At 41.3% G+C, this 21541-nt stretch overlaps 1 protein-coding gene across 1 annotated transcript; it reads left to right on the top strand.

Moving 5' to 3' along the window:
- Positions 1 to 3987: 3987 nt before the first annotated feature.
- Positions 3988 to 21370, top strand: LOC103389041 (histone-lysine N-methyltransferase EHMT1-like). Its single transcript, XM_025062025.1, has 23 exons — positions 3988 to 4408; positions 9493 to 9583; positions 9670 to 10193; positions 11202 to 11430; positions 12688 to 12836; positions 12990 to 13145; positions 13235 to 13309; positions 13791 to 13893; positions 14089 to 14235; positions 15187 to 15455; positions 15543 to 15775; positions 16329 to 16529; positions 16689 to 16771; positions 16855 to 16961; positions 17975 to 18097; positions 18212 to 18313; positions 18575 to 18679; positions 18777 to 18931; positions 19944 to 20114; positions 20215 to 20359; positions 20505 to 20582; positions 20786 to 20901; positions 21009 to 21370. The coding sequence occupies exons 1-23, from the start codon at positions 4010 to 4012 to the stop codon at positions 21190 to 21192; spliced, it is 3945 nt and encodes a 1314-aa protein (XP_024917793.1). The 5' UTR covers positions 3988 to 4009; the 3' UTR covers positions 21193 to 21370.
- The last annotated feature ends 171 nt before the right edge of the window (positions 21371 to 21541 follow it).

Here is a 21541-nt window from a genome sequence, read left to right as displayed (position 1 = left end):
CTCACGTCGCTTGTTCGGTGTTAAGATGTTCTAACATTTTATTCAATCTTTACATTTATATCAATTTATACTGTTATTGAATGCTGTTATTATGCTGTGCTCAAAGGGAAAGTGCTGAATACAGGTGTGCCTGCTGATAGTTTACATAACAGGATGATGTGGACAGCACTGAATGGTACCGACTGTTACACTTGGAGATAGAGATGGGACACAGAACCGGCCAGAACTGGTTTCTTTGCCCAAATAAGGAGACCGACGGAAGACCAACAAAAGACAAAGAGAGAAAAACATCCAAACTGCATGGAGAATCCTTGTTTGGAGCAGTCTTTACCAATCAGTGCTCAGAAGTTGCGCGAGAACACCACATGGCTGTAAAGGGTTAAGGTACTGACCATTGAAGTTTGTGTGTGTAAAAAAAACTGTATTTAAGCTTTGAGCACTGAGGAGTTCCTCAGTGCAGTTCTGAATGTAACCATTGTTCTGCACTCCTTGCTGCAAGTAAAACTTTTAAAACTTTGAGATCTCGTATTTGATTCTTTATTTGATTTTTATTTGATTCTTTGTGTGCTAGGGAACTGGGATATGAACTAACAGCATTTTTTTTTCAGTCCTATCTAAAAGAAAAAGTTTCCTGACATTCGGGCTGAGCCCGGCCGGGTCCCGTGAGCAAGGCCTGCGAGCCCCAACCCCGGGCCTGGCTCCAGGGTGGGGCCCCGATGACGTCAATCCGGGCGACGTGAACCTCTTTGATTTTATTGTTTTCTTCATCAAGGGGGTTCAAGGAGGGGTATACAAATATAATATAACATTATATAGGATAGATATTATTAATATATTTATGCACATTATATAAGTTATATGTTATACTACATATACATAAATATATATACATCTAAATATGCATACACTTGTACAGATATACACATACATGAGCATTGCGTGAGCATATATATACACATATACAGTACATAAAGATAGCCTTAGAAGATAAAATAGAAATATTCAATGGTTCATTGAAATATACTAGTACTTTAAAGGGAGATTGTGGTTATTGCACTGAAATTATTGTTGGGTTATTGCACTTACTCCCCTATCCATCAGTCATTTGTTCGCCCTCCTCCCACTCTGTAAAGAGTTAAACAGTTTAATTGCCCTGTGGACAAAGGAGATGAATAGTGAAATAGGACGCTCTTTTTTCGGTTCTTACAATTGTAAATCTGACTCCAGAGCAGCCAGTGCCTCACCAACCACGAACCTCACCGCACGTCACTGTATCAGACCAATGGGTTGTACTTCATATGAGTGTGTCTTTTTGTGTGAAGGAAAACAAAGTAGGAGCCTACTTTTTCTGGTTCCAGCCAAGGCTGAAGACCTTATGTGATTTGTAATATTGTTTTAATGGATATTGGATAGATAGAACTTAATTAACTTTAATAATCCACAACAGACTTAAATTAAATGACAAATGACAATATATATGTAATATTTTAATGCAGGATGATAAAAATGATGCAACATATTAAGAAAGACTGTGGACTCGCTGTAAAACACATGGATTCCTCGAAGAAACATAATAAGATGTAATAAGGAATAATCTTAGCCTGGCTGTTAGCCTAGTCAGGAGCACATACATTTAAATTACATAACATCTTCACTGACTGTTTGTTTTTTTGTTTTTTTTGTTTTTGTTGTTGTAATTTTCTTTTTCTTCTGGTTGCATCTAACCAGAAGAAAAAGAAAATTATCCGGAATAATCGAAGGTTAACATACAAACTATTTTTAAACTATTTTTTTAGTCTTTTTATTGCTTTGATAATGCTGACTTTTATTATTATTGTTATTATTATACACTGGGTTTGGCAGGTATACTATCTGCAAATCAATAAATTGACGTCATCATGTGTGGGCGGGGTTAAGAAACAAGCACCATGGCTTCGGTCAGGACCGAGGTGAGTGTTTGAGCCTTCTCCTCTATTCTCTTTTTCTCTAGAACATTTTTTACCCTCACCACTCATCTGGGTAAAACCGGAGGGCCGCGTGGTTATTGAGAATTCTGGACCTATCCCTGATGTGTCCAGTTTGTTGGCTCGTGGGTAGTGTGGTGCCGGTTTGTGGTGAAATTCCCGCGGCCGGAGTCGGAGCGGCAGCGGCGGTAACAGCAGCAGCTTCAGCCTCTGTGTCTGAGCTTTTGTGCTGCACCGGGGCTCTGCTAACTGAATGTGCAGGAAGATGCTACGCCCCGGAACATGAATACTGTAAGAGGCCGCATTATAGCTTGATTTTAATGGGTTTCTCATTCATGTTCCTGAAGTAACGTCAGCGTCCCGATGCTGGCAGCTTCACGGCGGTTCAAAATAAAACTCCAAAGACAAATATCTTTGCATTTATGCTTTGTCTTAATCCCGAGTCTTAGTCTTTTTGCCAAATATGTTTTTTTATGTGTTATAGACATATTCGCGGTTAATTTGTACGCCGCTGTTTAGCTAGCTGTTAGCAGCTGTGCTACTTAGCAGAATGTGGACAAACCGACATATTTCCAAATTGTTGTTTATTCGTTAATGACTGAGTTGTTTTGAATGTGTTGAGGGGAAAACACAGCTTCATCCACGACGCACACTGTTAACTCTGTGTGCGTGTATGTGTGCGCGTGTTGATTTCAGCTCTGATGATAAATGATGCAGTCAGATTCAGCAGAATAGGTAAAGCTTCATACACATTCACACTGTAAACATGCAGCGATCTGTTGTAAGACTGTAATATTCAAACTAGGATAGGGAGTTTAAGGCAGTAAGGGTTAATAATTACACACAGAGAAAATAACGCGTTAAAATAGTTATTTTCATCGCACTTTTCTACGTTTCTTAAGTTCTGATACATGTCCAACACTGATGCACATACTCTGGTCCGGTTGATGGCGGTAATGCGCTTAAATTGCGTTTGTCAACCAGAAGAAGATAGACAGGATGCAATGATTGATGTCAAAAAAGTTTGGTGAATAGTGAAGCAGCAGTACAATCTACAGTATTGCCAAAATTCTGCAAACACATACACTGCCAGGATTCAGAGCCAGGAGGTCTTTCAATGTTGAATACAATAACAGTAAATGAAATGTGTCTGTAGTAATCTGTAAATTATTATGGTTTTCTTCTTTTTAATAGACACATTCTTTCATTCAGTGGTCAGCAAACTATGTGATTTGAAAAAGTTGTTGTGTTTTTTTTTCTTTCTTTTTTTTTTTATCAAATGTTAACCAACCCTGATCAGGGTTATTAAAAAAATTAAATGCTGTTGCCTAGCATTTGATTTGTAAGCTGGTAGGAACCAGTGCCACTCAAAGAAAATTGAACTAATATTAAAAAATATCAGAATTACATTTTAAATAAGTTTAAATTTAACCTTTAGATACATCCAGCCCAAATGTGTTGGTACTGGGATTAAAACAAGAGTGTAATTATCCATGCTCTAATTGGATGACTGACATTGACTCTCATGTAGTATCAGTGTAACTACGTGTATGATGTAAAGTGGTTGGACAGACATTGGACGTTGTGGCCCTGCATGATGAAAAATATATTCCTTAGGGCCTTGACATCTCATCTTCTGTTTTGTTCCTTGATACCTTATTTTCTCTTCACTTGAGGATGTGAATAAGAGTCACCATTGACGTTTTTAAGTTCAAGTGTGTCTTGAGCTGTTCTCTGAGGAGTAAGCTGCTTTGACATACCGTATTTTCACGACCATAAGGCGCATATAAACGACTTAGATTTTTTTCAAAATGTGCGGTGCGCCCTATAGTGCAGTGCGCCCTAGGCGAACGTGATAGAGACCACCTTGAGGAGGACGTGGTAGAGAATATGAGAACGTTAAAGAGGGGATGTGTGGGCGTGGATTGTGTATAAAAGAACAGGTATGTGCTTTATGCAGAACATTGCTGTTTTAACAACCCTGAAAATGGCGGCAAAGAGACAGGCTTATGAAGCTCGCGAGAGAATATAAAATAAACGAGTCGATGGTTCGCAAGTGGAGGAAGCTGGAGAACGAGCTCCGACAGGTGAAGAAGACTCAGCTGAGTTTCCGCGGACATAAGGCGAGGTGGCCGGAGTTGGAGGAAAGACTCGAGCTATGGATCGTCGAGCAAAGAGCGAGCGGGAGGAGCGTTTCGACTGTCACCATCCGACTCAAAGCAGTAACGCTAGCAGAGGAAATGAAAATTGAACATTTCCAAGGAGGTCCGTCTTGGTGCTGGCGTTTTATGAAACGGTGCCATTTTTCCATCCGGACCAGGACTACGGTAGCGCAGCGACGTCCGGCGGATTATTCTGAAAAGCTGGCGAACTTTCGGTCCTACTGCGAGAAGCACATCGCCGACAAGCGCATCCAGCCGAGCCACATCACCAACATGGACGAGGTACTAATGATCAAGTACTGGCGACGATGGCTCAAGTTGTTCGCTCATCAGGGGGCAAATGTATCAGGAAATTTGCTGCTTAGTATGTTTGACTTTTGTTTATTCGTTTTTTCAATACTGATTGGATCTAAAGCAAATTGTTAAATGCCTTGACCGATTTATTGTGACCCAAATCTTGGAGTTATTTCAAGTAGTTTGTTTTAAGCCACTGTGTCAACATACTTGACAAGTGAGCTTTTCGTTTTTGATAAACACCACTCAAAAGTGTCGAGGTCAATGTTTTCCTCTTTTATGAAACATTCCCAAAAAGGTTTTAGGAACGTTTGGGTTTTTTGGGATTTTCAGTCTTTACTTGTGGTGGACCTACGTCTATAAAATGTTTCCAGTCCTTACTGGCATCGAGGTCTTCCATTTTAAAGAAACATAGTCATGTTACCGTCTGAGCATGCTCTGTGTAGGAGTACCATCTGAAGAAGAAGAGGGCCGGCAGAGGGAGCCAGCAGGTCACATGACTGGCAAGGTGAATGTGAATGCGGGGAAGGAAAAAAAACGGGTGAGAGAGAGGAACAATGTGTCCAAGACATTGTTGCTCTCTCTACCTTCACCCCCTTCCTTCCCTCTCTCCCCTGTCCTTCTCAGATTTTCTTCCTGATGCCTCTTTCTCAATGGAGGCCCTGATGCATCCTGCAGGCACACATGGTAACAGGCGCAGTTTACTTTGAGTTGGTTTAGAGATGCATCACTCCGCACAGGTTTCGGTACTGGTTCTTTCGCGGTTCCGGTCATCCTCTTAATTACATGGTTTAAGTGATGGCATATGTTTTGTGAAATTCAGGAAATGACGAAGAAAAATAACTGTTTCCCCTGCTGTTGCTGCTGCTGCTATCCTGTTTTAACCTTTTTTTGGGGGGGGCGCCTTTGTCCTCCTGTAAGACCATAGACATTTTTGTGTGACATCTTAGACCTAGCAACAGCCAAAAAGTTTTATTTTAAGTTTTGGTTTTTTTTTATGTGTCTTCTTAAAAATCTTTGGTCTCTTTGCTGAAGGTTGTTCTATAATCTTGGTATGTACCCAGGAGTGGATGTATCAGTGAGAGATGGTGAGATTCCTTTGGCAGCTGCCCATCAATGTTAAGAATGTGTTTAGGCTTTTGCATGAGCATCATGTTCACATCTGCCTGTCTTTAAGCATCTCCTCAGACTAAGAGCCAACCTATTATCAGTTGTTAACAAAGGTTTGGTCTCCTCTTGGCAAATGAATGCACATTTATGCATTCATTTTTTTTAAATTAATTTTTTTTTTTGGGTTGTGTTTTTGTGAAGTACACTTAGTCGAATTTGGACCTTTTGCTTGCAGTTATGTCTGTCGTCAAAGAAGACCATTGAAGATAGAGTTCGGCATCCTACACTCAAAAAAGGGTAATAAAAGGGAATACAAATAGTGAAATATTCATCAAAGTAGGTGTTAAATTATTTGTTCCCTGGATTATTAGGCACTACTAGTGTCTGATGAAGTGTTTATTAGTTTTGTCAAGGCCTTTTAAGCGATTCTGTGCGAGCAGAAAATTGCAGATTCCAGTTATCAAGACCTTGGTCTACACGTTTTATTCTGCCATATGTAAAATATATGATCCATTTTCTCATTAACCAAGTTGTTATGGGCAAACCCAAGACACAACATAAGTCATAAATTGTTTTCGAAGGTTACCAGATATGCCTTTTTATATGTGTGTCTCTTCAGTGATTAGGGTGTGGACAGTCTTGCCCTCATTGGTTGCTGTGTAACAGCTGGTTATGTAACTTGCTTTGTGTGGACCTTTTTTTTTTTCCAGGAGTGATTTCCATTTAAAGAACCTTGGATTTCCATGTTTTTATTGTCTATTTAGTTGTTGTTTTATTTTAAATGGTGTCTTTATAATACTCCCATTATTCATCAGGCTGTAATCAAACCTTTTCCCATGTGTACACTAGTGTTTTGTTACCTGCAAAAGTGAAAGTCTTATTTTCCGGCCCTGTGTAATGAATCTAAAGATAGGTCACAAACATGGGGCAAGACCTCGATACGTTCTGGTAGATATTTGGTTTAAAATACAGTGTTAGGGTTGAAACAGATAAACAAAACTAACAATGGCTGAGCTCTCCAGACATTTTAAATCAAGATCCGATCTGGTTCTCGAGAGTTCACTTCTGAGGTTTTTGTTTTTTTTTCCACACACACAGCTGAACCTATCCATTCTCAAATTTTTGACATGCTTGCCAAGGCTCCTGAAAACCTTACTTAGTCATAGCCGGAGAGCCTTCTGTCTCCCAGCAGCACTGTCCATATTCCAATCCAATAGCCTCCAAGTCCCTGCTCACTCCATCTAGTGGAAAACTGCTGCAATGGCACCGTGTCAGTAAACAATCTGGTTTTGCGAAATGGCGGAGCTCTGCAGACAGGCCTCTCTGTCTCTCCCTCCCCCACCTTCTCCTTTTTGTGTCTCTATTGCGTTTTCCAGCTTCTGCCACTAGGGGGAGGAAGAAGGCACATGTGGATAGTTCATTTTTTTTTACAAGTGAGTTCATCAAAACTAGAAATTGAAGGGTTTCTCTTGTGTGTACCCTCCTCTGACTCCTTGAGGTCATAATTCACAGGGTTGCCCCAATCTGGGTGACCTTTGGTAGAGTGTCTCAAGTTGTCTGCTGCTGATACACTGGCTTCAGGTCTAACTGGGTTCCTTGTCTGTGTTCCGCTCAGGGAATCTGAGGTATAAGGAATGACTTGGGAACATCTGCCCTGTGGTTGGTGCAGACGGGTCTCTGTGGTCCTTAGCCTTTAGGACAAAGCATTTACTGTAAGTGTCAGGAACCTTGTAGGACAAGACTTTTTTCACGCTGGCTTTTTCAAAGTGAAAACTCTCTGTGGACTCTGACACATCGTAAGTCCTGTGATTGGACCAGTTTGCAGGCTGATTTTGTAAACCTGCCTCTCCTCTCATGTATTTGTCTAGGCCCAAGCAGAATCTGTTAAGGTTAATGAAATTCACGGTGCCTTTTTTTGTTTGCTCCCATTTCCTTATGACAGTCAATCCAGAAATTGTCTAAAGGCCTTTGGACAGATGGCTGTTTGTTATAGGTCCTGCTATTTTCCTCTTAGGCTTTGTTTCCTTGGTCTCAAATTTTCAGCGTGGCCGAGTTGCAGGCGTGACGTCGGCCTCCAGTGAACTGGAGATGTTTCCTTATGTCTCCTCTGAAAATGTTCCCTACTGCACGGGGCCTTAACTCTTTAAATGGGGCTTAAACATCTTTTGATGTTGCAGTAAATGTCTGCACTTGCTCCTCCATTGGTTGTAGATGTTGATGTATATGAATAGAAAGAAAATCAAAACACAAAAAATGCATGATACTTAATACCAATATACTTGTGGCGCAATCTGGAGAAATCTTTCTTCTCCTGTTTTTTCTATTTTTAAAAAAACGTCTGCTTCTCCAGAGGCCTTACAGCTTCCAAGTTTGGAATCCTTTTAAAGTCCAAAGGCCTGTCCTAAAACATTTTTTCTACATTATTTGTTTACATTATCCTTTTATTTACATAAATACGATCTCTCTTGTAAAAATATATTTTCCTCTTCTCATATGTTTATATTGTATTGTGAAGATTTGTGAGCTGGTCATAGCCTGAAGTCTTCATTAAACCTTACAACAGCATTCAGCATATACTTAATCAAACAGATGATTAATTAATGAAAGTAATATTATTATTATTATTATTTTTATTAACATACTAGTTGCGAATTTTTGTCTTTTTGGGCTAGACAACAGATTTTATGACATATCAATACACGATGTAGAATGGGACAACTTCATATCAATATAAGTATAGTGTCCTATACATACAAATGTACAATTTGGCCGACGCATCCAAGTTTGGCACACCAAGTTTTGCACACCTCACTCACACTGAGGGACAACACTAACGCAAAAGAAGAGGCTAGCAACTCAAGATTGTTTAGTCTGTTCAAATAAAACTCCTGACGGTGACTCCTCTCTCTGAATCCTCATGTCATATTCACGATAATTTTGATTTTTATTGAACTCACAATTCTTTTTCAATTATTCATTGATTTGATCATTTGCTTTTGCTGAAAGACTTTATTTAACGTTAAAGTGATGAAAAATTAAACTAAGGCCAAGTGAAAAAATAGAAGTAATACTGTAACTTGTTGGGGGGGGGTGTGAAGTCATGTTGTGTGTTATTGCCAGTATTGATCCTGAAATTACTGTTCTGTGTTCTGCTATTCTGTCTTCTTACTCCATTTTCCTGAGTGCCTGGAACGCACTAAGGTTTAGTGCTCATGGGTTTTTAGTGCATTTTGTTCTGTTCTGTGGTTGAGAGCCACAGCGGGGATAATGTCGGGGATAATGTGTTGTTGTGCTCCGAGCAGAAGGCGTGCTTTGCACCAAATTGACACCAATAGCGTCTATTGACTGAATGGAAATAAACAGCTTTCTCATTAAAACAACAATTTTACTGCTCTGCTATAATATGTGTGCATATACTAAAAACAAAAATCTCTCTCCCTCAAAATGTGCTGAAAGTGAAGCTACCGTTTGTGTTCGGGGGGGACAGGACGTGGCGCACTGCTATAGTGTGTACTGCTGCATTGACACATCACACTATTGGCAAGTGTGTACTGCTGCATTGACATCACACTATTGGCGCAATACTAGTTTTATTTTGATTGTCTTGGTTTGGTGATCGTGGTAAGCCAAAATTGTAATCAAAATCAAATTTCGATTAGTGCCCCAGGCCTATTGAATCCTCACTTTGAATCCTCGCTGTGACCCCTCACTCTGAATCCACATGGTGACTCCTAACTGTAACTTGTAACTTTAACTCCTCACTCTGACTCTTCACTGTGACTCGTCACTCTGAATCCTCACCATGATTCTTTACTAGAAGTCTCACTATGACTCCTCACTTCACCTGCCCACTCTGATACTTTACTTTGACTCCCCACTAACTAAAAAAAACATTTTTGTAAACATGTGTAGCCACATCCTTCCTTACCACTAACAGGTTTGTTTGTGTTGTCTGTCATCAGCCGACCAGTCTTCCCACGGACAGCTTGGATAATGGTGCAACTGCAAAGAAGGAGCGACTCCATCCAGCAAACATCACACTGGAAAAGTCAGGTACTGGAAGTAGTACTCTTTAAAGTACCTTTTGTTTCTCCCATTCCCATTGTTTTGACAGCTGTGGGTTTTCTTCTGTCTTACAGATGGAGATGGAGAGTTAGCAGCAAGATTAGCCTCAGCCACCAAAGAAGAGGCGATGCTCAACGGCACTGAATTGGACAACAAAACGCACAACAGCCCATCACAGCACAGCTCAACGGGCAGCAACAAGACTTTACTGCTAGCCAATGAAAATGGCATTCCAGACACGGAGCCGCTACATGGATCTGTAACTGGAAGTAATGGATTTATTCTTACTAAGCAGCATCAGGAGAGGGAAAGTGGAAGTACAGCGGTGTCTGGATCTGGATCAGGACTTTCCCCTCGCAGGACTAACTGTTTATCTCCCAGTATGTCAACAGGGGGTGACTCTGTCAAACCTGGACTTGTCACAGAACCAGCGAGTTCACAGACTTTGGCTGTAAGAAGGACTGACCCCAGTGCGGGGACACAGTTAGGACAGGGTCTATCGGACACTAAAAATGGCACAGTTCCTTCTCCTTTGCCTGTCACAATTCACAGAGCACGAAAAACCATGTCCAGGCCTGCTGTCAGCCTGGCACAAAAGGTAAACTCTCTAAGATGTCCATGGTTGGTTTTTTTTTTTTTTTTAGCAGTTCATCAGTATATCTACTAGTGATGCACCGAAATGAAAATTCTTGACCAAAACCGAAAATGAAGAAACCGAGGCCGAAAACCGAAACACAGAAAGAATTGATTGAATGATTATGCCAATTATTAGTACCATTGCATTTATGGCTATGACTGTGAACTAAACCTCAATAAAATCAAAGATATTGCATAAATTAATATTAATGTATTAATAGAAGAATAGAACATTTACAAAATTATGAAAATATTTATTTAGCACATTCCAACAATGTACAAAAAAAAAGTTAAACTTGACCCAACTTATGTGTAAATTAAATAGGTTCTCTCATAAAAAAAAACAAAGTGCATTTAAGTCAATTGCCGGATCATTTCTCGTGCTGCTTTATCCCCTTATCCAAGTAATGATCTTTATCACGCGGATTAAGTACAATCGCGACAGAAGTGCAGGGGATCCGACTAGATCTCAGTGTGCGGACAGACTCTACGAGTGTACTTGTCATTGTTTTCACTCCATAGTCCGTCTCAACCTCTTCGCTTAGAAGACACTTTACTGCTGCGATTAAAGGAATAACATCTGCTACAGATGCATCAGAGAAGCTGATCTCTTTAGTTAGCTGCTCAAACGGGTCTGTGTGGTGTGAAGTAAATGTCGCGGGGATCTCCTGGTCTAAGCTGTATGCAGCCAAGACTCGCTTTTTGCGCAAAGTGGCTTTCCTTCCTCTTATATTCAGCATAGCGATCGGGATGTTTGGATTTCAGGTGATAAATCTTACCAGGAGAAATTCTTTGCAAACGCACCCCCTCTTAGATTTTTCAATGGATTTCTCTGATGTCAAAGCTTCTGTTAATCAGTATGTTGTTGAATGTGTGGAACCATTTTATGCTGCGATACTCTGCTGTTTTATAACCAAAAGCATGCTAAGACTGGGGGCCAGTTTGTAACCTTGCCTGTTGTTGCTTCCAGCTTCTAAACAGGGAATTAAGAGAAGCAAAAAGTGCCAACGCTGAGAGAATGGAGACTCAAGCTGCTCCTGAGCTTCAGAAATCCTTGCCACAGTCCACTTCTCAGAACCATCTACCTCAGAACCCACTAGATTGGCCAGCTTCAGCACCAACACCGTTATCTGCTTCACCAGCTGCTGCTCCTCCACCACTGCTGCTGCTATCACCACCTACTGCAGTATCCACACCAGGCAAGCTTCACATGAGTCACCCAGTTCACTTATAACCACTGGAACTCAAAATTGTTGTCAAGCGCTGAAACGTTGTTGAACACGGAACATCAACGACCTGACAAGCATTTGGGTCGACCTCAGTGTCAACACATAGATACAAATGAATATGAAGCAAAATTAAACGTCGGAAGACCTTACTCAGGGTAACTGTATAAGTCTCCGCCACGTTTTAACATATTTATGTAATATAGGTAAGTTAGATATCGTTTTTTTTTCTCCGATAATGGAAATCTGATAACACAACGACTGGGTTTTGCGAAATTGGCTGGATTCGCACGTAGGATCCTGAGACGTTAACCTCAGTTTTGGGGGCAAATGGCTGCATATATTAGTATCAGTTGATACGGAATCGGAAATTAAGTGTTTGGACAATATCGGCGAAAGGTTTATATCGGACATCCTTAGTTGATACTGATACCACATCTGATAAGTTTATATGCCGTCATACTTTGTATTTGTAAAAATATTGGCCTTTATTCAGCCTTTTTGTTTATCTTGACATGAGGATAAGAAATATTGAGATGTTGGGCCAGTCAGACTTTATTCAGTGAGGAAAATTCTTCTTCTTCTTCAAGTTTGTATGCTCTACGATAACTTGTGAAAAGACATACAAATTCAGTGACATCTTAAAGCTTTAACGGAACTGACCAGATCGTACCAAGCAGCATGCGACATTAGAGTTCCAGTTAATTGTTGGTGAGGTCTCAGGTGTTCTGGCGCAGACAAAGGCTGGTCATCAACTATGAACTGTAATTTTATCATTTATTCTCTTGTCACTGTCTCTGCTGAATGATGTTTTAAACAGGTTTGAATAGAAACATGCATTGCTGTTGCCACTGCGCAGTGACCAACTTCTAAATGACCTAATCCGCTTTTGGCTTAGCAGAAATTGCCGTTACCGCTGTCTTTTGTCATTCAGCCCAGTAAAATCATCCAGACTGACTAAGAGACATTGTTTTAGCTCTGGTTTGATGTTTTTAGTTATTAGACCCATTAGCATTTGCTGTTGGTCTGCTGCAGTGTGACTTCAGGACACATCCAGTTTATGGACAACTCAGTGTAGATTTGATCTGTTAATTTATGGACCTGAATACATTATCAGCCAATTATTGACCAAACCAATTGTCTATCAACAATCAGTAATAACATGCACCCTCAACTGTTATTTCATGAGGCTGAAAATGTGTTTTTTTTTTTTTTCACTTTCAACCCTAGGTCCAGCCTCTGGAGGGTTGTCGTCTCGTAAGAAGAAGAGGAAAATGGGAACGTACAGTCTGGTTCCCAGGAAGAAAACTAAAGTGTTGAGGCAGAGAACCGTGCTAGAGATGTTCAAGAACCTCCAGAAGCCAGCTGAAAGTTCACAGGTCTTATTTCTTAAACACTGCTTACCAACACATTTTGATTGATTTTTACATCAACTGAATGTCTGAAAACAGATGTGCCCAACCACCTATCCCAGGTCCAATACTGAAAATTCTGAAACTTTTTTTTTGAAAATATTGCTTTCCCCCTTTCAGACTAAAGATATGTCAAACATAAACGGGGAGAAGGAGGAAAATGCTTCAGAGGAGGAAGAGTCAGAGGATATGGAGTCTGAAGAAGAGGAGGGACAGCAGACGTCAGAAGAATCTGTTAGTGTTGTTCAGGACCCGACGTCTGCCCCAGTTTCTCAGGTTGGACCGGGACACTTAAGTGACCCGGGAGTGACAGTTCCTGTTGATGTCGTCTCTATAACTCTGGTTTTATGGTTTGCTGGATGTAGGTGGAGGAGCAGGAGACTGAAGACTCAGAAGATGAGGAAGAAGCCCAAGTGGAGGAGGGCACGGAGTCCGACATGGTAAAGCCCACCCACCAATGTTCGGCTTATGTTGTTTAAAAAAAGGGTTGGAATGATTTATTTTTTAGGTTGACAATGGCAGAACATGGAGCAAAATACTAATTGTGATTATAGAGTAAAATTATGTTCAGACAATACATATTAAATACAAATTACATTTGAATAAATATATAGTCATTACTGTGTTGATAGTATATTTATATTATAATTATATGAAATAAAAAGAGAGAGAGAGCGAAACTTCAGGAAGAAATAGCCAAGGGAAAGCAAGGGAAGAATGGGGAGACGGCGGAGACCAAAGAAGGAGAAAAGAGAGCAGGATCAAAACAATAGTACAAATCAAGTTGAAAGCCAAACAGAAAGGATGTTGGAGTGTTAATGTGGAATAGTAATTTTTTATGATTTCGATTTTTATTAACAACATAAATACCAACAACTATGAGCAGCAGCTTCAGACTGAGCTGTATCTCTTCTTCATCAGAGCTCTGAGTCAGGTTTGAAGAAGAAGTTGAAGAAGAAAATCAAAGGTGACAGTCCGTGGCTCCGGCCGTCCAGGAAACGGAAGAGGAAGCTGAAGACCAAAGGTGAACCTCGCCCCCCTCAGCCATGGCTCTGATGATTGTGCTCTTTCCTTCCATGTAACGATTTAAGAACTGCTTTAGTTTCTAGATGGTTCATTAATTTACCTGGTTATGAGATGATTCTAGATGTGACTTGATTTTATGTGATGGAAAAATGAGAAGTTAATATATCAACGTTGAACGTTGTCTTCTTCTCAGACCTGGAGCTGGCTGCTCAGCCTCAGGACTCAGCTGAGTCTCTTACAGATGACAGGACAGAGTACAAACATATCCATTCTCCCGAGTCTGCTGTTGCCTCACAGAACGAAGGTGAGAGCAGGAGAAAATCTAGGTTGACACCTAAAGGTAAAAAGCCATTGACCTGCCAAATGACTTATTAGATCTTGTAAAAGTTTTAACTGTCCAGGCCATTAGTTCCCAAACCTGTTTTTGCAGGTGGGAATGTTATCACCCCTCCGGATAATCGATAAAGCTATTGCTCAAGCCTGCAGTAAAATTGAAAGGAAACACTGTGCAAAACACACCATACAAAACTGATTTTCTCTTTGAACAAAGGAAATACATTTACAAATCAGGTTTTCCACAGTTGGGCAAAAAATGTTTTGTGCCCTCAGGGGGGGCGCTCACACCTCAACTTACCACTGTTAACTTAACTGTTCCAAGCTGACATAGCTTAAAAGGTGCTCATGTATGATCTGTTTTATTTTGTGATATTGTTTTACTGAAACTCCTCAAAGGGTGCACTTCCACTAGGGCCGTGTACCGCGCCCAAGCACGATTGTCCCCCCAAAGCATGGATTCTATGGCTAGTGTGAGTACAAATGCTCTGCGCCCAGGCGTGGAGTGGTTGTCCGCTACGGCGCGGTTGGCCGTGGTTAATTACATCTCCTGCTGCCTCATAATCATTTCCAAAATCTTGGAAATGCCGCCTTGCACAGTCAGTAAATCGAGACATTGGCGAGGGCTGATAGTTCGCAAAGCAGCCATAGCAGCAGTGTCCGTGCGTGTGCGCGCGCTCCACTCAGAACACACACTGTTCCACATGCGTATCACAGTCAGTCATGTTTCTGTGCGACACCAGCTCCCAGTAATAATTACATTGTGTTGTTCAGCCATTGTATTCAGATTTGCTCTAGATCGCGCTGCTTTAACCGCATATCAACAACAGTCGAGGCAACCGAGCTTTAGCTGAGTGGGGGCTAATGGGGGACAGGGGAGGGAAGCAATGGGCGCTTTAGCGTGACACAGTGCAACTGGCCTTAGTGTGAGTGTGCCCTAACTCTCTGGAACCTTCAGGATCAATCGTGGAGGAGGCTCAGGAGCTTCCTCTCTGCAGCTGCCGCATGGAGACGCCCAAAAGTCGAGAGATCCTCACCCTGGCTGACAGGAAGTGCATGGCAACAGAGAGCGTGGACGGACAGCTGAGCCGCTGCCAGGGTGCAATCCTTAAACATGAGATGATGCGTCCCTCCAACTCCGTCCAGCTGCTGGTGCTGTGCGAGGATCACCGTAACGGCATGGTGAAGCATCAGTGCTGTCCTGGCTGTGGCTTCTTCTGTAGGGCTGTAGGTGGCATTGCTGCAGTAGTTTTTTGGTTTTCTTGAATCGGCTTTTAAGTTCCTCGGTAACATATTTAGCCCTCATTTGTCCAGGGGACCTTCATGGAGTGCCAACCAGACATCAACATCTCCCACCGCTTCCATCGCGCCTGTGCCTCAATGCTAAAAGGTCAGAGTTTCTGTCCGCACTGTGGAGAGGAGGCCGGCAAGGCCAAGGAGGTGACCATCGCCAAAGCGGACACCACCTCCACTGTTCCCACTGTGCTCACCAACGGACCTATCACACCTGGTGCCCAAGAGGGACGAGCAGACACTACAACTGGCAGGTAACTACGAATACTGGCCCAGTGCTCAGTATGAAGGAACACGTAACTGGTAATAAAGGAAAAAACAATAATTATAATAATAATGATGACGATAGTTAGGATAGTAATGATGATGCGCAGTGATATGAAGCAGCAGTTTGAAGTTCATAGTGACCTATGATTAAACTTCCTGTTTCACCCACTATAGGTCCTTGGAGATCATCAGTTTTTCCAAGTTCCCTCGAGTCTTAATTATTTCATTGTGCGTTGTTGGGTGTGACTGCAGAAAAACAACACACGTTACAGACTAAAAGCAAAAACTTTTCTATGTGGACCTCGGTGTTGGACTTTATGTCTCTTACAAAACAAGAAAACCTTAAAATTTTTCCAGTTAGAATAAAGAACTGGAAAGCAGCAGCTGAAACCTGTCAATGTTTTTGTCCCTGAGAGGTTTCATTATGAGGTCCAGGTGGATGTGGGAATCTGTTTTGTATATATATATATATATTTATTTACATATTATATTTTGATCTTGTTTGCATTCACAGCTGTTGTGTGTCTGTTTGTTTTTCAGCTCCTCTCGTTTGTCTGTTGGTTCTGACATCAGTGGTCGGGCGGACAGTTCACTCTCTATTCGCTTTGACTCTGCTCTTCCTGGATCATCTCGAAATGCAACCCTGCAGGCCAGTGTAGGAAGTACACCCTCACCGATGGTATCCCATGGTGCAACCAGAGAAACCCTGGAGAGCATCCTCATCGCCCTGGACACAGAGAAGTATGTTTGAAGAGAAGATTTTTTTTAAAAAATGTGTCACTTTTGTGGTTTTTTTATTTCCATAAAATCAGTAACACGTGATGTAAACAGATATTAATACTTGATGAAAAAATTGTAATTGCATGATTCTTCTGGTGTGTTTGTTTGTTTTCTCTTCAGACCTAAGAAGCTGCGATTTCATCCCAAACAGCTTTACGTCTCAGCCAAACAGGGAGAGCTGAAGAGGGTCGTTATGATGTTAGGTATGTCGGTGAAAAACGTTATCACCGTTATCACTGGGTATCATTGCTTGTCCAGAAATTATAAACTGCCGTTTGTCCTCCAGTGGACGGCATGGATCCCAACTTTAAGATGGAATCACAGAACAAGCGAACGCCTCTTCATGCTGCAGCTGAAGGAGGATTCAGAGAGATATGTCATATGCTCGTACAGGCAAGTTAGGCTCCACCTTCTTATGGGTCCTTCCTCTATAAGCTTGTTTCAGTTGCACCATATCAACTCAGTCCTGTGCAAGTGTTTTTGTCTTTAGTATATTCTGTAAATTCTGCACTTTTGAGCCCTCCTGAATATAAGCCGCACCCACACAAAAAAATTCTACGCACTTCTCTATGAGCTGCAGGTGTCCACATTGTAACATGGGATATTTACACAGAAAGATTTTTTTTTTTTCACTTTTAATAAAATAAATGCTTTTTTTTCTGAACAGTGCCTATAACACGGCTGGTTACATGTTAGTTAGCTGTTTCCTGCTTCGGCCCCCCGACCTTAGTTAGAATGCCCAGGGAGGACTTTGTGGTCTGCTCCGGGGCTGAAGCTAACATTAGCTTCGGGGCTAACTCCCTTCACTTTGTGCTTGTCTGCAGCAGAAACAGAAACAGTGAAGTTGGGGTCTTTATGATCAGCCACACCGGGCACAACAGAACACAAACAGAGTTTTAACAGCTCCTGTATAACGAACGAGCTTCGACAGGGCTCAAACTGCTTTCATCTTCTACTACCATTCTCTCTCTCTCTCTCTCTCTCTCACGCACGCCCCACGCACATGTACGCACACAGCCATTCACAGACAGAGATATGCTACTAGTAAATCACACAGTAGCCTACCAGAATAACCATTGATTGCTAGCGGTATGAACTTCGTTAGCTTGTAAAAAATCATTGTTTAAGCCGCAGGGTTCAAAGTGTGTGAAAAAAGTAGCAGCTTATAGTCCAAAAAAATTTGGTCATGTCACACTACGTTACGCAGACCGCTGCAAGCTAACCCTAAACCACTTTTAATTTTACTGTTGAGGTTTTGACTGGACACCACCCTGCTGACCGCTGTGTTTTTGGGCTGCATGGTGTGCAGTTTAATATTGTCTGATGAGCTTCTGGTTCCCAACCTTTGCACCTGTGCATGCTGATGTGCAGGTCTTACTAATCCATTGAACCGTGTCCTGCTGCAGGCTGGTGCCAATCTGGACATGTGTGACGATGACCAGCGAACGCCACTGATGGAGGCCTGTGAGAACAACCACATGGAAACTGTTCTGTACCTGCTGAGAGCTGGAGCCAGCGCTACACACAAGGTGGAGAACACGTACAACACAGGCTTCACCTCTCGCAGCTGTGGAGGCAGTTTACAGCTGTGGAGAGATGGTTCTGTGGAGGTAGTCACTGATGAAACCTGTTTGCCTCCTCAGGATGTTGAAGGTTTTACGTGTCTCCATCTAGCGGCAAAATCTGGACATTACAACATTGTGGAGCACCTGCTCTCAACAGGACTCATCAGCATCAACTGTCAGGTCAGTATTTATTTATTTTTATTTTTTTCTTAAGTACAATTAGGTACTAAAGTATATTTTTTACAACTGACTGTTTAGTCTTCAGTCTTTATCCGAAGTTTTACGTAATATTTTTATACAGTTACCTTGTCTTTATACACTCTGCAGTTGATAAAAAATAAGAAATATAACAATATATTAAACTTGATGCTGGATACTTGTCATGTACTGCTAACACGGATAACTGTGGTGATAAAGTTGGTGATAAATATTCATCCTCAGGATGATGGAGGTTGGACTGCTATGATCTGGGCCACAGAATACAAACATGCGGACCAGGTAAAGCTGCTTCTGTCCAAAGGAGCTGATGGCAGCATTAGAGACAAGGTAGGCGAACTGTCCTAAAATCCTAAAATTAAAAAAAAATTTTAAAATACAATTAAAATAAATGTGATAGTTTTCTTGTATTTGTGTTCATTTTCAGGAAGAGAACATCTGTCTTCACTGGGCAGCCTTCTCTGGCAGCGTGGAGATCGCAGAGCAGCTGTTGAACGCTCACTGTGATCTACAGGCCGTCAACATCCACGGAGACTCTCCTTTGCACATCGCTGCTAGGGAGAATCGTCTGGACTGTGTCACGTGAGTTTACATTCAGAAATAGTTTCATTAAAAAATGCTGACTTTCTCTGTGGACTTTGGTGGAAGGGTCCTTTGGTTTGTAAACATCCGTTTCCTGGGCTAGTACTCTAGCTCCAGCTGCGGGCTGCACTTTTTAGTGTGAGGAGGTGTGGACATACCGCACCCCTGTGGCCAGGGTCGGTATTTCAACCAGCATTCCTCTGATTATAAGTCCAGTCCTTTAACTACTCGACCTCCTACTATCTGTAGCTACAGTAGATGAAGCAGTAGTACTGTGGTATACTGTAATGGTAGTTATTGTAGTTGTAATTAGTCCTTGCGTTAGGGGTGCTAATGACTATATCCATATGGGATAGTTAGTGAGTTTGTTGGGTAGTTAGTTAGTTAATTTTCCATATGGGATAGTTAGTGAGTTTGTTAGGTAGTTAGTTAATTAATTTTATTTTATTTAAAAATAGTAGAAGGCCTTTGATTGACAATAATAAACTGCAAACCTTGGATTCTACAAAGTTACAGTATGTATTGTCAATAGAAAAAGGATAGTTATACAGTAGTACCGTATTGTAGTGTGGTGTACTTTAACTACGTTTAACATTTAAGCAGTTTGTAACGTTTGTTTGATTGACGTTTGTTTGAAGTTGAACATACAATAATCATACGGTGTAGTGACCTTTAGTTTGCACAGCAGTTTGTACATTACAAGTACATTACTAAACAGGTTTTGATATTTTTATTCATTATTTGTATATACTGTATGTTTTTTTTCTTTATATTTTTAACTGTTTAATTTATTTTTGTCAGTTTGACATTTAATAAAGTAAGTTTAATGAAAGCAAATTCTCAAATCTATGAATAAGTGTTTTGTATAATTGTTTTTTAATATAAATGAAAATAGTTGTAATTATGATGTTTGCCATCAATCAATCTGCCCCATACTCTATTGTACTGTAGTTGTAGACATAGAGAACCAATCACGATGTGTGACATCATCTGAACCACGGTGTCTCTTCAGGCTGTTCCTGTCGCGTGGAGCCGACGTGTTCTTGAAGAACCGCGAGGGAGAAACACCTCCCGACTGCTGCAGCCACAACAGTAGAGCCTGGGCAGCTCTGCAGGCAAACAGGAAGGAGAAGGAGAGCAAGAACCACGGGCTCAGTCCAGCAGAAAATAAAGTCCTTCATAGGTTTGGTTGCACTCAGTCTTAAGACCTTAAAAGTCTCTCCTAAAGGGGAACATTTTTTTTTCATTGGGCTTATATTTCTGTTAACTGTTTTTATGTGCAGTGACATCACTCTGGGTCGGGAGAAAGTTCCTATCCCGTGTGTCAACTCTGTGGACAGCGAACCGTACCCTGAGAACTACAAGTACATCTCAGAAAACTGTGTCACCTCACCCATGAACATAGACAGAAACATCACACACCTGCAGGTGAGTTGGGCAGAACCTTGAAAAAAAAAAGGATCCATAAAGAACTTGACTTGACAAAATTGTGTTATCCAGGGAATGTTTGTTGATGTTGCGCACGTTTATAAATGACCAATGACATTCCCTCTCCTCTCTGCCTGACTTTCAGTACTGTGTCTGTAAAGAAGATTGTTCTACAAGTATCTGTATGTGTGGACAGCTCAGTTTGCGCTGCTGGTACGACAAGGTGAGGTGAAAGTTTATAAGTTTGGACCAGGGTTGTTCATCTAATTCTTGAACTTGAATACAATATATTCTTAGGTTTTTAATTAGACTTTATACAATTGTGGGGAGAGAATCTCCCATAATGTTTGGTGGTTTGTTAGAGATGTCGCACCATTGTTCTTGTAGTCACACTCAAGGTCATGTTCTTCTTCTTACCTTGCCCAGAGCGGGTGTCTTCTCCCGGAATTCTGCCGTGAGGAGCCCCCCCTTATCTTTGAGTGTAATCACGCCTGTTCCTGCTGGAAAACCTGCAAGAACCGTGTAGTGCAAAATGGACTCAGGTACCCTTTATTTGGCCACTCGTGACATTTGTTGCATGATTTGATGTTTTTTAACAAAAGGACAAATTCACATTTGATTTTAATGACTTGCTTTAAAACTCTTCCAGGACCAGACTCCAGCTCTTCAGGACCAGTAAAAAGGGCTGGGGGGTCCGGGCTCTGCAGGACATTCCACAGGGAACCTTTGTGTGCGAGTATGTCCTGTTGTTCAAAACGTCTGACGGCGTCTTAGAGTCCCTGGAAACTGTAGTTTTAATTTTTGGAAACTTGGCCTCCACTAGGCCTCCGTAGGATAAACAGTAACTTTTGACAAAGTCTTTCTTGTTGCATCTTCTAAAGGTCAGGTTCTTACTACAGTTTTAAATATTAAAAACTGCAGTGTAAGAACTAATACTAAACGGTATTAGCTAATCAGTACATTCTTGATTGTCTCATTTCTTCAAACCTTGCGCTGTGTGTGTGTGTGTGTGCGCGCAGGTATGTTGGTGAGATCATCTCTGAAGCAGAAGCAGACATGAGAGTAAACGATACCTATCTGTTCAGCCTGGACGACAAGGTAAACATGAACACGTGAGGGTCATGTGACAGTAAAATTTTTTTTTTCTTTTGCCTGCTCCTATCTGCTTCTATCTCACCTTAT

This window comes from Cynoglossus semilaevis, chromosome 14 (assembly GCF_000523025.1).
Source record: "Cynoglossus semilaevis isolate Cse_v1.0 chromosome 14, Cse_v1.0, whole genome shotgun sequence".
Taxonomy (NCBI): Eukaryota; Metazoa; Chordata; class Actinopteri; order Pleuronectiformes; family Cynoglossidae; genus Cynoglossus; species Cynoglossus semilaevis.
The sequence above is the reverse complement of the archived record's forward strand: the minus strand, read 5'-3'. Positions and strand labels throughout refer to the sequence as shown.

Excerpts from the sequence above, each read along its gene's own strand:
- LOC103389041 (XM_025062025.1), top strand. The coding sequence starts at position 4,010 with ATGGTTCGCAAGTGGAGGAAGCTGGAGAACGAGCTCCGACAGGTGAAG. Across the intron at positions 20,583-20,785 it reads TGCGCTGCTGGTACGACAAG|AGCGGGTGTCTTCTCCCGGA; the intron begins GTGAGGTGAAAG and ends TACCTTGCCCAG. Across the intron at positions 20,902-21,008 it reads GTAGTGCAAAATGGACTCAG|GACCAGACTCCAGCTCTTCA; the intron begins GTACCCTTTATT and ends AAACTCTTCCAG.